The sequence below is a fragment of the Pelobates fuscus genome, chromosome 1 (genome assembly GCF_036172605.1).
Source record: "Pelobates fuscus isolate aPelFus1 chromosome 1, aPelFus1.pri, whole genome shotgun sequence".
Lineage (NCBI taxonomy): Eukaryota > Metazoa > Chordata > Amphibia > Anura > Pelobatidae > Pelobates > Pelobates fuscus.
The window spans coordinates 495,605,372-495,622,927 of NC_086317.1; the positions used below are offsets into that span (position 1 = coordinate 495,605,372).

General features: G+C 44.8%; 1 protein-coding gene across 4 annotated transcripts in view; it reads left to right on the top strand.

Annotated features, from left to right (window-relative positions):
* Nucleotides 1–17,556, top strand: part of DCHS1 (dachsous cadherin-related 1) — a 194,304-nt gene that overhangs the window by 52,766 nt on the left and 123,982 nt on the right. For all 4 annotated transcript variants that reach the window (XM_063433387.1, XM_063433373.1, XM_063433379.1 and 1 more), the window contains exons 4-6: nt 7,382–7,558; nt 15,018–15,249; nt 15,344–15,580. In XM_063433387.1, the coding sequence (XP_063289457.1) occupies nt 7,382–7,558; nt 15,018–15,249; nt 15,344–15,580 (646 nt within the window). The remainder of the gene's footprint in view (nt 1–7,381; nt 7,559–15,017; nt 15,250–15,343; nt 15,581–17,556) is intronic.

The window sequence follows — 17,556 nt, forward strand, 5'->3', positions numbered from 1 at the left end:
GGAGAGCAACGACCTCCCTCCCCAGCGGCAGTATACCGTGCAGAGGGAAGAGACAACCGGTCTCCTTCCCCAACCCCAACCAGAGATACCCGAGGCAGCAGGCTTCATAGAATGGTCCTGGGAGGACCCACAGCAGGCAGGTGGAGATGGGACCGCAGTCTCTCTACCGGCCCTACAGGGATGCTGGGCAGGCGGCCCAGATCCCCAGCGACAGACCCAGCTACAGGGAGGGGAGAGCATCGACCTCCCTCCCCAGCCGGAGTGTGCCTTCCAGGGAGAGGAGACAACCGGTCTCTCTCCCCAGCTGCAGCATGTTCCACAGGGAGCGGAGAGCATCGACCCCCCTTCCCAACGGCTGCAGGAGTATCAGGAGGAGGAGGTAAGCCAATCCCCCCCTCCCCAGCTAACTCCTAACTTGGGCCCAGGGTTAACAGTGGAGATGCTGACCCCCACGTTCCCTTTGCCACCGGGCAGGACTATGCCCCAATTCCCCCAGCAGAAGCGCTGGCACCAGGGCAGAGTGCCGCTGGCCTCTGCCCCCCAAATACCACCAGCTATTTGCCCAGCTGCACCAGGAAGGCAGCGGGTGCTACATTTTTACCCTACAACCTGGGACCTACAGGCCAGTACTATTTATTGTGGGGGGGCTTCTCTGCCAATGTTTATTTGTGGGTGGGCTGCGAGACTAACTTAGGCACTGACCGACAGAAGGTCAGGTGCCTGGTTAGTCTCCCTCCAAAAGGGGAGATATGTTACAAACTGCTATTTGTAACTGGCCCTTTAAATGAAAAATTGCCCTGCTTCCCTGGATTGTGGAGAAGCCTATTTGCCAGCCTCCTTCCTCATGACTATGGCCCCTGGAAGATTGTGCCCCTGAAAATGTATTAACTTTTATTGGGTGTGTATGGCCCTTTAAGAACCGTCTGGGGACATATTGTGACTTTGCTGAACAAATGCCCCTTTAAGACTATGTCCCCAGACCTGTAAAATAACTTGCCCCTGGCTTTCTCCCACTTGGTTCAGTAAATAGGGCTTACTGAACCAAGTACCACACAGGCGGACCACCCAGAAGTTAAAGTAACCACCCAGAACCGTAACAGTAGCAATGAAGATTTGAGTAAGCAAGCATTAGTTCATTAATAAATGATATTGCAGACAATTAGCTGAAAGATATACCTAAGGTTTATATGGGTAGTCCTCCAATAGTTCAGAGATATGGTCCACTTGTAAAGTAGCAAAGTATCCGTTCTCCAGTAATCCTTTATGGCATGTAGCAATCCTTGCATTTGCTCAAAGGCTGGAAGGGTTTGTCTGGTGGAAGTAGTTCCCAGTAGCTGAGCCTGTGGAGCCCACAGAGGCAGCTCACACGTTAGCTCAAACAATCAAGCACCCTCCCTCTGGCCCAGTCTCCCTAAATACTGTCAGAGCTGTGTCAGAGGGGGGCGGAGTCAGGCTCAGCTGCTGAGTGCTTAACCCTGAAGTGTTACTCCATGACACCCACAGACATAACCAGTTATTGGGTCTCATGGGTCACCAGAGGTTTCTCCAGTGGTCTACCGTCTATGGCCTCCACGGCCAAGGGAGTGACCTTTTGGATCAGAGTCACAGATGCGGTTTTAGCAAAACTCTCATCCATTAGATTGTCAGCAGCCCCTGAATCTATCAAGGCTTTGGTAATCACAGTAGTATTTCCAACAAAAAGGGTAACCGTAATAAACGGTCTAGTAATGGGGACGTGAGGGGAAAACGACATAACACCCGAGGCCTACCCCTCTATAGGCCTTAGGTGCTGAAGCTTTCCCTGCAATACAGGGCAGGTCCTTAGAAGATGTAAAGGCATAACCCTTCCCTTCTTCGATATGATCTTTCAACCTCAGTTAACCCAGTAGCACCCAATTGCATGGGTTCAGAGGGAGGTTGGCTAGAAGGGGGTAATGCTAGTAGCATGGTATTGGGTAAAGCAGGTAACATCTGTGTATACATACGCCTCTGACTATGTCTCTCTCTAATACGATCATCAATATGGATGATATAATCAATAAGATCATCCAGAAGGACAGGCAATTCCCTGGACGTTATTTCATCCAGGATGTAAGTGGCCAAACCCTCATGAAAGGCCGTTACGAGAGCGTTACTGCAGCTGCTATAGTGCGGAATTCAATAGCGTAATCCGCTACCGATCTGTTCCCTTGTCGAACCCTAAGCAGAGCTTTGCCAGCAGAAGCAACCCTACCGGGTAGATCGAAAGTACGTTTAACCCCTTAAGGACCAAACTTCTGGAATAAAAGGGAATCATGACATGTCACACATGTCATGTGTCCTTAAGGGGTTAAAGGCGGTCAAAAACTCAGCAAAGGATGTAGGGGACGTATTTTCCCATATGGGATTAGCCCATGCTAAAGCTTTCCCGGATAGATGGTTAATAAGGAAAGCAATCTTGGCTCTATCAGTGGGATAGGAATGAGGGTTCACTACTAAATGAATATCAATTTGGTTGAGGAAACCACGACATAATGACGGATCACCACTATAACGCTGTTGTGGCGTCATTTGCACTACATGAGCAGGAGCGGGTACTGGCTCAGGAACAGGACCTGGCGTCGTAGCAACTGCTACTTGGATACCAGACTGCAAGTGAGCGGTACGATCCAGTATGATTTGTAAAGCCTGAGCAAATTGGCCCATACGAGGGTCCAAACCATCCATTCTGGCTTCCTGATTAACCAATAACTGTGGAATGTCAGCAGGTTCCATTTTGGCCCTGTTGTAATGTCACGATTCGGGGAACCCAACACGCTAACACACACACACACAGAAAAGGTGCAGTACCGGACCTTAGAGTGGCCGGGCTAAGCACACAAAGAATAGTCAGGAGACAAGCCGAGTAAGGGGAACCAGAAGACAGGATAACGAGAAACTAGCTGAGGTCAAAGGGTAGGAGAAAGTCACAAAGTCAGATTAACAAGCCAGAGAGTACGTAACCCGAAACACAAGTTCAGTAGCAATGCAAGCAAGCAAAGACCACAACAGGGCAGGGAGGAACAGGAAAGGAGAGTATTTAAACCATAAGGCTAATTCTGATTGGATAATTTCCAATCAGAATTAACAATCACATGTGGGAGGTATCTAGACCCCCCACTGTGATTGAGGCACTGTGCCTTTAATGCCGGGTCAGGTGGCTGACCCCGGCGTGTAATAATGTGGGCGGTCTCCCAGCGTGCAGCGTCATGCATGCTGCCGCTGGGGGACGTGGAGGAAGACGCGGGCGGCATCCGAGGCTGGAAGGATGCCGCTCGCCGAGCCCACGAGGAGGAGAGGACCGCGGACGGCTGGAGGGTGAGTACTGCGAGTGGAGTGCAGCCTCCCCTCGCAGCCGCCCGCGGGATCCCGACAGTGTTTGTGCGAGTGCTATGCCCAAAACAGTTGCAGGCACTCGAGTACCAAGTCTCGCTGGCCGCGTTCGGGAGTAAAGATGGCCGCCGTCCATTGTTCTCAACACGTGCGTTCGTTTGCACGAAATGGCAGCCACCTAGGAGCATTCATTTAATTTCGTGTAATTACTCAGTGTTCGACGTTCTAATTGATACCCAGGGTGGTCTCCGTTCCGTAAAACAAATGTTTTACCGAACAACGAAAAAATAAACGAAATAAAACAGTAAAAAAAATAGCAGGGAGTGGAAACAACCGAACGGGTTGCAGGAAATCCTTCACAGTACTTTCTATAGGGAATCTCCCAGTTACACCATTATCTTCCTGATCCATATGGACTTCTGGGGCTGAACATTTATTTTTAACCAGCCTTAAGGAGTCTTTGCAAACGTCACTGTAATTCCATTCTTCATGAAATCTCATTCTCTGCATTTTATTTTCTGCCAGTAAGTGCAGATTACACTGTGATCGTAACACCATGCAGGTTATACATTGCTAGTTATACGGTGCAGGTTATATGGTGATAGTTATAAAGTTATAGTTATACGGTGCAGGTTATATGGTGATAGTTATACAGTGATAGTTATACGGTGCAGGTTATACAGTGATATTTATACAGTGATAGTTATACGGTGCAGGTTATACGGTGATAGTTATAAAGTTATAGTTATACGGTGCAGGTTATATGGTGATAGTTATAAAGTGATAGTTATACGGTGCAGGTTATACAGTGATAGTTATACGGTGCAGGTTATACAGTGATATTTATACAGTGATAGTTATACGGTGATTGTTATACGGTGCAGGTTATACAGTGATAGTTATACGGTGCAGGTTATACAGTGATAGTTATATAGTGATTGTTATACGGTGATAGTTATACGGCGCAGGTTATACAGTGATAGTTATACGGCGCAGGTTATACAGTGATAGTTATACGGTGCAGGTTATACAGTGATAGTTATACGGTGCAGGTTATACAGTGATAGTTATATAGTGATTGTTATACGGTGATAGTTATACGGCGCAGGTTATACAGTGATAGTTATACGGCGCAGGTTATACAGTGATAGTTATACGGTGCAGGTTATACAGTGATAGTTATACGGTGCAGGTTATACAGTGATAGTTATACGGTGCAGGTTATACAGTGATAGTTATACAGTGCAGGTTATACAGTGATAGTTATACGGTGCAGGTTATACGGTGATAGTTATACGGTGCAGGTTATACGGTGATAGTTATATGGTGATTGTTATACGGTGCAGGTTATACAGTGATAGTTATACGGTGCAGGTTATACAGTGATAGTTATACGGTGATAGTTATACGGTGCAGGTTATACAGTGATAGTTATACGGTGCAGGTTATACAGTGATAGTTATACGGTGCAGGTTATACAGTGATAGTTATACGGTGCAGGTTATACAGTGATAGTTATACGGTGATAGTTATACGGTGATAGTTATACGGTGCAGGTTATACGGTGATAGTTATACGGCGCAGGTTATACATTGCTAGTTATACGGTGCAGGTTATACGGTGATAGTTATACTGTGCAGGTTATACAGTGATAGTTATATGGTGATAGTTATACAGTGATAGTTATACGGTGCAGGTTATACAGTGATAGTTATATGGTGATAGTTATACAGTGATAGTTATACGGTGCAGGTTATACAGTGATAGTTATACAGTGATAGTTATACGGTGCAGGTTATACAGTGATAGTTATACGGTGATAGTTATACAGTGCAGGTTATACAGTGATAGTTATATGGTGATAGTTATACAGTGATAGTTATACGGTGCAGGTTATACAGTGATAGTTATACAGTGATAGTTATACGGTGCAGGTTATACAGTGATAGTTATACGGTGCAGGTTATACAGTGATAGTTATATGGCGCAGGTTATACATTGCTAGTTATACGGTGCAGGTTATACGGTGATAGTTATACGGTGATAGTTATACGTTGCAGTTATACAGTGATAGTTATACGGTGATAGTTATACAGTGCAGGTTATACGGTGATAGGTATACGGTTATAGTTATACGGTGCAGGTTATACAGTGATAGTTATACGGTGCAGGTTATACAGTGATAGTTATACAGTGCAGGTTATACAGTGCAGGTTATACAGTGATAGTTATACGGTGCAGGTTATACGCTGATAGTTATACGGTGCAGGTTATACAGTGATAGTTATACAGTGCAGGTTATACGGTGATAGTTATACGGTTATAGTTATACGGTGCAGATTATACAGTGATATTTAAACAGTGCTAGTTATACGGTGCAGGTTATACGGTGTTGGTTATACGGTGATAGTTATACAGTGCAGGTTATACAGTGATATTTATACGGTAATAGTTATACTGTTATACTTATACGGTGATAGTTATAAGGTGCAGGTTATACAGTGATATTTATACAGTGATAGTTATACGGTGATAGTTTTACGGTGCAGGTTATACAGTGATAGTTATACGGTGCAGGTTATACGGTGCAGGTTATACGGTGATAGTTATACGGTGATAGTTATACGGTGCAGGTTATACAGTGATAGTTATACGGTGATAGTTATACGGTGATAGTTATAGTATGATAGTTATACGGTGATAGTTATACAGTGCAGGTTATATAGTGATAGTTATACGGTGATAGTTATACAGTGATAGTTATACAGTGATAGTTATACGGTGATAGTTATACGGTGCAGGTTATATGGTGCAGGTTATACGGTGTTGGTTATACGGTGATAGTTATACGGTGCAGGTTATACGGTGATAGTTATACGGTGCAGGTTATACAGTGATAGTTGTACGGTGCAGGTTATACGGTGATAGTTATACGGTGCAGGTTATACGGTGATAATTATACGGTTATAGTTATACGGTGCAGGTTATACAGTGATAGTTATACAGTGCAGGTTATACAGTGATATTTATACGGTAATAGTTATACTGTTATAGTTATACGGTGATAGTTATAAGGTGCAGGTTATACAGTGATATTTATACAGTGATAGTTATACGGTGATAGTTTTACGGTGCAGGTTATACAGTGATAGTTATACGGTGAAGGTTATACGGTGCAGGTTATACAGTGATAGTTATACAGTGATAGTTATACGGTGATAGTTATACTATGATAGTTATACGGTGATAGTTATACAGTGCAGGTTATACAGTGCAGGTTATACAGTGATAGTTATATGGTGATAGTTATACAGTGATAGTTATACGGTGATAGTTATACGGTGCAGGTTATGCAGTGTTGGTTATACGGTGATAGTTATACAGTGATAGTTATACGGTGATAGTTATACGGTGATAGTTATACGGTGATAGTTATACGGTGATAGTTATACGTGATAGTTATACGTGATAGTTATACAGTGCAGGTTATACAGTGATAGTTATATGGTGATAGTTATACGGTGATAGTTATACGGTGCAGGTTATACGGTGTTGGTTATACGGTGATAGTTATACGGTGCAGGTTATACGGTGATAGTTATACGGTGCAGGTTATACAGTGATAGTTGTACGGTGCAGGTTATACAGTGATAGTTATACGGTGCAGGTTATAAAGTGATAATTATACGGTGCAGGTTATACAGTGATAGTTATATAGTGATTGTTATACGGTGTAGGTTATACAGTGATAGTTATATGGTGCAGGTTATAGGTGATAGTTATACGGTGCAGGTTATACAGTGATATTTATATGGTGCAGGTTATTAGGTGATAGTTATATGGTGATAGTTGTACAGTGCAGGTTATACGGTGATAGAAGTGCAATGCAGGTTATACAGTGCAGGTCATATGGTGTAAATGATAAATGTTGTGTTCTGCAATTAAGTTATATAAATAAAGTGTTTGTAAGTTGCCTACATATTGTGAAATTATGTGTAAAGGTTACTGATGACAGCGTACTGTATTTCAGGTAACAGCCTCGGACGCAGACAGTGGTAATTTTGGAGTCGTCTCATACTCTCTCAGTCCTGCATCCCCCCATCAGTTTCGTATTCACTCTGAGAGTGGAGACATCTGCATCTCTGAAGCCCTGGACAGAGACGATGGAGATCGCTTCTTCCTGCTCCATGTGACAGCCAGTGACGGGGTAAGAAAATCACCCACAAAATATACACCAATACCCTGGCACAGCTCAGACAGGGCCCTGGACATATTGGGTGAGTTTATTACATGGGAATAAACATATAGCTGTGACCTGGCAGGGTTAGATAGCAAGTGCCCAGAACACATGGATGGCAAAGGACACTAACCAGAGCAGCCATAAAACAATTGGAAGTAAATACAAACAATCTCTGCGTACCTTACACGCATAACCCAAAGCTGTGTATTTTACATGCATGATCCTGTATGGTGTACAATACATGCGTGATCCAATACATACACATACGGTGTACTTTACATGCATGACAAATTGCATACTGTGTACTATACATGCCATAGTCCATGCCATAGTCACATGGCGAGAGGCTGGCAATTAGTCATCTCCAGGCACAAGTGGCGAAGGGCACTTCGTCATACAATACATGTGTGATCCGATACACACACATACTGTGTACAATACATGCGTGATCCGATACACACACATACTGTGTACCTTATATGCGTGATCCAATACATACACATACGGTGTACTTTACCTGTATGACCAATTGCATACTTTGTACTATACATGCGTGATTCGATGCACACACATACTGCGTACTATACATTTGTGATCCAATATATACACATACTGTGTACTATACATGCGTGATCCCATACATTGTACTGTATATGTGATGGAACGCTGACACGCTGGCACTCCGACCGAGTACCTCCGCCAATCGATGCTCCTAGTGCTTGCTGAGGACTCCAAGCACTCCAACCGACACCATCAGCACTAAAGACCCCACTTCCAGCGATGCAGCTGCGCCAGGGACTCGCCGTCCTTCACCCACCCTGGCCAGGATTCAGCTTCCAGTGGGCAGGCCTCTCTTCCTCCAGAGAGCGTAGCAGGAACAAGAACAGCTCTTACAAGAGCTTACTCTGGGGAGTATGTGTGATTATAGCAATCTCCAGAGTGTAGTTTTCCCATCCCCCAAGCATGAGCCAAGGCTTCAAGAAAGGGTCAAGCAGGTCTGTTTAATGAGCAAGATTTTCCACAATGTTACTGTGGCAAACCTAGCCACTTCAGACTAGAAAACTGTGTCTCTAAAGGTTGTCCAGAACATTGCTGTCCTATTCTGTTTAATGTACTGTGCTTGCTGTATAGAAATGTATCTGTGTCTGTATTCCTATAGCATTCGTATGCTAGCAGCCGAAAGCCGCTAGCATTTACCTAGTTGTTTCCCGAACAGCTGTTTTACCAGCTGTTCGTGAAACGAATTATGTACCGAACCCAAGCCCACACACTTGGGTTATGTACCGAACCCAAGCCCACACACATTGTTGCAATCGGTAATTAAGTGCGTTCCTAGGTGGCCGTTGTTCGACTACCGACCACGCGACGGTCGGCCATCTTGGATCCTTTGTCTCCCCAGCGGTGTTTGGTCGTCGAGCGCGTGGAACTGAAAACGGCTACTCGACGACACGAACACCGCTGTACTTCCAGGCCGTTCGGGAGCTCCGGTCTTCTCCTATTGTGGTTCCCCATCGGTGTTCCGTACTTTTAAACGACTTTAATAAGGAAATGTATTTTGTGCGGCGTTCGGTTGTTTTAGCTGGGATCTGAGCGGTAATCACACGAAATGTGCACTCAAACCCCAGCTATCTACCGAACGTCCGTTCATGTAAATAAAGTGAATATTATTGGAGTTAGAGATTTAAATGTAAAATGCCGGTTCTGCTGCATGGAGGGATAATCCACTTAACGGTGTATTTCAGTGGGAGTGTCCCGCTCGTGCAGCAGTGCCTGATGGGAGAATTGCTCCAACTGTTAAGTGCCCCATGTAGTCCCTTACTGTATTACCCCTGTTATATCAGTAAGGAAACCCCTTGCATGGGGACTTGCATAAATACTGGAAGCTGTGAATAAAGACCTCAGTTGACTCCCAGAACTGTGTTTCGTCCGGTTACTGGGGGATTTGGGATATTGCCTTACTTTTCAGTGCTGAAAATACGGGCAGGTAGCCCTCATTAAAGCCAGATCTTGTTTTACCCTCAATATGGAGCTTGGTCTCGTGATTGGGGGGATTTGCTATACACGGATAGAGACTGACTGCTGGATGCTTTGTAGGTTCGTCTGTTAGCAGCGATTCGTGGAATTACCATTCGGGAGTTTAAAGTATTACTGGTACGCAGTTCGGTAGTTTGGGGTTCTAAAGTAGTCGTGCCTGTATCCCTGAAAGAGGAAGCTCTACTAAGCGGCGGTTTCACTCCTTTTTGCCGGGAGTGTCTTAACACCTATTATACTGAACAGAGCCCCTACATTCAACCTATCCCCAGATAAATGGAACTGGCTGCTTTGTCCCTCCTCAATCTCTCATCAGCCCGTGCTAAACTTTAACCCCATGGCGATTTTATTCTGTTCGTGGGATCTGAGCGCTGTTCGGACATATTGAGCGCTCAGATCCCACGAACAGAATAAAATTGCCATGGGGTTAAAGTTTAGCAAGGGCTGATGAGAGATTGAGGAGGGACAAAGCAGCCAGTTCCATTTAAAGGACCAGAACAGTCTTTTAAACACCAATAAGTCCAAATAGTGTTTTTTACTGGCAAAGTCTCAAAGGGACCATAGTCACATGGCGAGAGGCTGGCAATTAGTCATCTCCAGGCACAAGAGGCGAAGGGCACTTCGTCACACAATACATGTGTGATCCGATACACACACATACTGTGTACAATACATGCGTGATCCGATACACAAAAATACTGTGTACCTTACATGCGTGATTCGATACAAAGACATACTGTGTACTATACATGCAAGATCTGATACACACACATACTGCATACAATACATGTGTGATCCGATACACACACATACTGTGTATTATACATGCGTTATCTGATACACACACATACTGTGTACCTTACATGCGTGATTCGATACACACACATACTGTGTACTATACATGTGTGATCCCATACACACACACATACTGTTTACAATACATTTGTGATCCAATATATACACATTCTGTGTACTATACATGTGTGATCCGGTACACATGCATACTGGGTACAATACATGCGTGATCCCATACACACACATACTGTGTACTATACATGCATGATCCAATACACACACATATTGTGTACTATACATGCGTTATCTGATACACACATACTGTGTACCTTACATGCGTGATCTGATACACACACATACTGTATACTATACATGCATGATCCGTGTAACAGCCAACCTGGTGGTTAGAGAGGTATATGACGTTGGAGACGTCCTTTTCCCTGGCGAGAGGCTGTGCTGCAGTGTATTCCCGATGTCCCATCAGGTGGATCAGTGTAGAGAGAGAGAGAGTGGCAGAGCTACTAGAGCTAGTGATTAGCTGGATGCAGGTTCCTTAGAATAACGAGACGAGGCTACGTATTGAGGGTTAAGCAGAACTGAAGGTTTAATGGGACAGCTGCTTCTTTTATACAGTATTTCCCCACAAGTTTACCGCCCACGTGGACCTTGTGGGGCACAGGACATGAAATGCACAATCCAATAAAAACTTTACCAATAAAAACTCTTTACAAGAGTTTTACATTTGAACACTCCCAGTTACTGTACATAAGCTTGATGGTCCTGGCTTGTTATGGGAGTCTTTTTCAGAGCCCGAGTTTGGGAGCCCTACACAAGCCCGGTTGAGTGATCTCTTGGAGTGGAGGGAGAGCAGGTATGACTGGGACAACACTCACGAAATTGAGCAAGACCTGGTCCACCTGGTGACCCGGGAGATGGAGCTGGAACAGGGCTACCAAAATCTGTTCCACTCCAGTGAGAAGGCTCAGCAGGGAAGCGGAGACCCAGATCCAGACCCATTCAGCTGGGCAGATACTGCAGAGTTTTACTGGGAAGAACCCCAGGTGGCCGGTGGAGATGGGACCGAGGTCTCTCCACCGGTCCTGCAGGGAATTGGGAGCCCAGTCTCCATTCCCCAGCGGCAGTGTAAAGTCCAGGGAGAGGAGAGCAGCGTCCTCCCTCCCCAGCGGCAGGCTGAGTTAAAGGGGGCAGAGGTAGTTGTTCCTGCCCTCCAGCAGCATAGTGATATGCCGGGAAGGCAGTGTGAAGTGCAGGGAGAGGAGAGCAGCATCCTCCCTCCCCAGCGGCAGGCTGAGTTACAGGGGGCAGAGGTAGTTGTTCCTGCCCCCCAGCAGCAGTGTGATTTTCTGGGAATTGGGAGCCCAGTCTCCATTCCCCAGCGGCCGAGTGATGTGCCGGGAATTGGGAGCCTAGTCTCCATTCCCCAGCGGCAGAGTGTCCAGCAGGCAATAGATAGCCCAGTCTCCTTTCCCCAGCAGCAGGACTCTGTATTAGGAGTAGAGACAGTCGGTCTCCCTCCACAGAGGCTGGAAATATGTATGAGAGAGGAGCTTGCTACCACCTCTCCCCAGCAGCGGATCATTAATGTGCAGGGAATAGAGAGCCCAGTCTCCTTTCCCCAGCGGCAGAGTGTTCTATCAGGAGAGGAGCCTGTTACCCCCTCTCCCCAACGACAGCTTAGATTATCCAAAGGGGAGACAGTCAGTCTCCAGCAACCAGGCTTCAACCAGACTACTCCCGCGGTAGTACTGGCATCAGGGCAGAGTACCGCTGGTCTCTGCCCACTCAGCAACCCACCAAGGCAGCTTACTAATTCCCCACACAGCCGTGGTGAGGCACCTGGACATGGACAAGTTTCTCCTCTACCCAGGTGTAGTAGCCATTTATTGTGGGTGGGCTGTACTGCTGTTTCTGTCTTGTGGGTGGGCTGCTGGACTAACAAGGGCACTGACCGGCAGGAGGCCAGGTACCCTGTTGGTCTGTTTGGAAAAGGGGAGAGATGTGACGAGAACAATCTCGCCACATTGCATTGGAGGAGCCTGGTTGCCCGCCTGCTGCCTTTGGATTATGGACCGGCAGTTAAACGGTTAATTTTACTGTGCAGATAGATTTATTTATTCCTTTCTGCACAGCCGTTCGGTAGATTCTATCTACCGAACAAACAGCCCTTTCTTAGCCTCCCCAGAGCCGTGGGGAGCCGGCAGGCGCCGTCAATTGACCACCCAGACACTGGCGTGTGCCCTCCATTTACCTCCCTGAAGCTGCGGTTAAACGCGGCTTAACGAGCGTGTGCCGGCAATTGACCACCCAGTAGCTGCGGTTAACCGCAGCTTAATTGACTGTTACTGGGTGGTCACAGTTACACCTAGCCGCCACACGATGGCGGTGTTCTGGATCTCCCCGGGCAGCCAGCGCTTTTCTGCCCGGCTTTCCTACGCCAAACCCGGACACTGTGTCAGCTAAGCACCGCTGAGCCTCCAGCCCCTGGTTCTAATTCGTACCGATTTAACAAATGTATGTAAATTCGGTATTTTATGCTGGGGGAATGTTTTAACTCAGATAGCTATGCCATGGAGCCTATTCGTGTAATTAAAGACTTTGGCTCCATGGCGATTAAACTGTATTCGTGTGGTCTGAGTGCCATTCACCTAATAACGTGCACTCAGACCTGAGCTATCTGGGGATATGTTACATGTCTGTGTTTTATTGCAAAAAGTAACTTTGTGTATTTTAAAGTAATATTGTATCTTGTGTTCACCACGTGCATAATGGAGTCTTGCCTCTGTCCTGGGAGATAATTGAATTACTTCTCAATTATCTCCAGGGCAGAGGGGAGGAAGCCAGGATGCATTGTGGGAAAGTATTGTGACTGTATGTCCTAAAGTGATACATGTCTGTCTTTTGTTGCAGTCTCCCATTTGGTCCCCTAGGGGAGTGTCCACCAGGTGGGAGACCTGCATAAATATTGGGCGGGTAGCCCATAATAAACCAGACCACTGCTTGACCCTCAACACGGAGCTCTGTCTCGTCTTTGGGGGGATTTACTGTATGCTGATAGAGACTGATTTCCAGGAGTGTAAGCCGCTTGGGAGCTTTTCCTGTTCGTCTGCTGGCAGATATTCGTGAGGTTCCGGTTCGGGAGTTTGGAGTGCTACCTTATTCCCTTTCATGCAGTTCGGGAGTTTGGTGTGTTCCCTTGTATTCAATTCGGGAGTTTGAGGTTCTACAGTAGCTGCCTTTATATCTGAAAGGGGAATATCGCCTAAACGGATTTTAACCCTTTGTCTGCTGAAACGGTCCGTTACAGCCGCCGCCACATGTTTGAATCTGTTCCAGTTAAAAGTTCAAGGGGCAGAAACAGTACTTTTGAACATGGGCCCATAGTCCCAGGGTAGGAGGCGGGCAAGCAGGCCCCTCCAAAAACCACTGGCGAAGTGTAGTTCGTCGCAATCCGATACACACACACACTGTGTACTATACATGCGTGATACGATACACACATATACTGTGTACAATAAATGTGTGATTTAATGCATACATATAATGTGTACAATAAATGGGTGATTCAATACATACACGTGATGTAGATTAATTTAGAAATAAACAAATATGTTTAAATATCTATCTGTTCCTGTCCAAATCTGAGATGATTAAATTGCGTATACGCAGAAGTAAATTCACACTGACACACGGAGTTCAGGTTAAAATAACTTCGAGAAAATTTAATGGCATCTGATTAAAAGCGGGCTCGCAGACCCTTATAAAAGCAAAATTACATCATCATTGAATATCAAGATATCAGTAAATAAACATCATTAATTGGATTAAATGTTAAGTGGCTATGTCAATGTCCACCCATCAATATTATTAATTGGCTCAAGAACTAAGTGGTTAGCTAGGTGTCCTCCCACCGGGAGGTGGTATTGTTCTGGACACGGGTGTGGACAGATGGCTCAAGCGCCATCTTACCCAGCACGAGGCTTACTCGGTGGGAAGGGGGGGCTTGGGCGTCATTTTGCGTAGTTAGTGATGTCAGACTCGTGGTCAGGTTCAGGGTTCTTTTTAGGAATAGAACATTTCATTAGGCCAGCTTCCCATGGCCTTGGCTATACTTTGTTGCATGTTACAGGAGATTCAATAATTCCGGGGTTAGTCATGTCTTTATAGAAAATACAGTCTCTATTCATTACACTAAATGCTGTTAGGAAATTCTGTCATGTAATGTAGTTTAAAATGGAGGATCTGTCAGGTAATGTGGTTTAAAATGGAGTTAGTGCAAAAATTCAACACAGGTGCAATACAGGTTTTTAATAATTCTACATCACACGTACGGCATAGTTTATATGCATGACACATTACATACTGTGTACCTTACATTTGAGATCCAATACACACACATACTGTGTACCTTACATGCGTGACTCTATACATACACATAATATATACAATGCAATGCGTACACATATCGTGCTTCTTGCACATATGATCAATTATATACATGTAGTGTGTACTTCATATACATGACTCAAAAGATCACATAGAGCAAAAAGCGTTTGTGTCAATGATTTTTTTTTTTTTTTAGGGGGGGCTAAGCACGTCCTGTCTTGTCCGGATTTCACTGGAAGACGTGAATGATAATCGCCCAGTGTTCTATCCCGTGGATTATGGAGCTAGTGTGAGTGTTACCAGCCTCCCAGGGACACCAATATTAACCGTGACTGCACGAGACAAGGATGAGGGGATCCATGGCACCCTCAACTACCACATTGTATCAGGAAACAGCCCCCCACTTTTCCGTCTCGACGCAAATACAGGTCAGGGGCAATTTATGAAATGTGTAGCAGAGTTATTTTATATTGAGCTGATTGCTATCACGTCGTTTTACTGCTTTGTGTATGCATTCCTCAGGCACGATTTTTGTGGCACTCTCGCTCTCCGCCAGGGTGGGATCTGTCCTGCACCTGGAGGTTGGGTCTCAGGATGGGGGAGGAGTCAAGGCTGAGATGAACGCCCGGGTGAATATCAGCATATTGCCAAGTTCTGCTCCCATTCCGACATTCCTGCAACCCCGGTATGAAATCACCGTTCCGGAGGATACGCCACCTGGGACCAGCGTGGGCAGTGTATCGGCAAAAAATCCACGAGGTATCACTCTATATGCAGTCAGTGTTCCCATGAGGTATCACTCTATATCCAGTCAGTGTTCCCACGAGGTATCACTCTATATCCAGTCAGTTTTCCCAAGAGGTATCACTCTATATCCAGTCAATGTTCCCATGAGGTATCACTCTACATGCAGTCAGTTTTCCCACGAGGTATCACTCTATATCCAGTCAGTGTTCCCACGAGGTATCACTCTATATCCAGTCAGTATTCCCACAAGGTATCACTCTACATGCAGTCAGTGTTCCCACGAGGTATCACTCTATATCCAGTCAGTGTTCCCATGAGGTATCACTCTAAATCCAGTCAATGTTCCCACGAGGTATCGCTCTACATGCAGTCAGTGTTCCCACGAGGTATCACTCTACATGCAGTCAGTGTTCCCACGAGGTATCACTCCATATCCAGTCAGTTTTCCCATGAGGTATCACTCTATATCCAGTCAGTTTTCCCACGAGGTATCCCTCTATATCCAGTCAGTTTTCCCACGAGGTATCACTCTATATCCAGTCAGTGTTCCCACGAGGTATCACTCTATATCCAGTCAGTTTTCCCATGAGGTATCACTCTATATGCAGTCAGTGTTCCCATGAGGTATCACTCTATATCCAGTCAGTGTTCCCACGAGGTATCACTCTATATCCAGTCAGTATTCCCACAAGGTATCACTCTACATGCAGTCAGTGTTCCCACGAGGTATCCCTCTATATCCAGTCAGTGTTCCCACGAGGTATCACTCTATATCCAGTCAGTGTTCCCACGAGGTATCACTCTATATCCAGTCAGTGTTCCCACGAGGTATCACTCTATATCCAGTCAGTGTTCCCACGAGGTATCACTCTATATCCAGTCAGTGTTCCCACAAGGTATCACTCTATATGCAGTCAGTGTTCCCACGAGGTATCCCTCTATATCCAGTCAGTGTTCCCACGAGGTATCACTCTACATGCAGTCAGTGTTTCCACGAGATATTACTCTATATCCAGTCAGTGTTCCCACGAGGTATCCCTCTATATCCAGTCAGTTTCCCCACGAGGTATCACTCTATATGCAGTCAGTGTTCCCACGAGGTATCACTCTAAATGCAGTCAGTGTTCCCACGAGGTATCACTCTACATGCAGTCAGTGTTCCCACGAGGTATCACTCTATATCCAGTCAGTGTTCCCACGAGGTATCACTCTATATCCAGTCAGTGTTCCCACAACTATTTATTCCATACTTTATATTCTATATAGTCCATATGTTATACTCAGTATATCCCATACGCTATTTATTCCATACTCTATATTCTATATATTCCATACTCTATATTCTATATATTCCATATGTTATACTCAGTATATCCCTATACACTATTTATTCCATACTCTATATTCTATATATTCCATACGTTATACTCACTATATCCCATACGCTATTTATTCCATACTCTATATTCTATATATTCCATACGTTATACTCACTATATCCCATACGCTATTTATTCCATACTCTATATTCTATATATTCCATACGTTATACTCACTATATCCCATACGCTATTTATTCCATACTCTATATTCTATATATTCCATACTCTATATTCTATATATTCCATATGTTATACTCAGTATATCCCTATACACTATTTATTCCATACTCTATATTCTATATATTCCATACGTTACACTCACTATATCCCTATACACTATTTATTCCATACTCTATATTCTATATATTCCATATGTTATACTCAGTATATCCCTATACACTATTTATTCCATACTCTATATTCTATATATTCCATATGTTATACTCAGTATATCCCATACGCTATTTATTCCATACTCTATATTCTATATATTCCATACATTACACTCACTATATCCCTATACACTATTTATTCCATACTCTATATTCTATATATTCCATATGTTATACTCAGTATATCCCATACGCTATTTATTCCATACTCTAT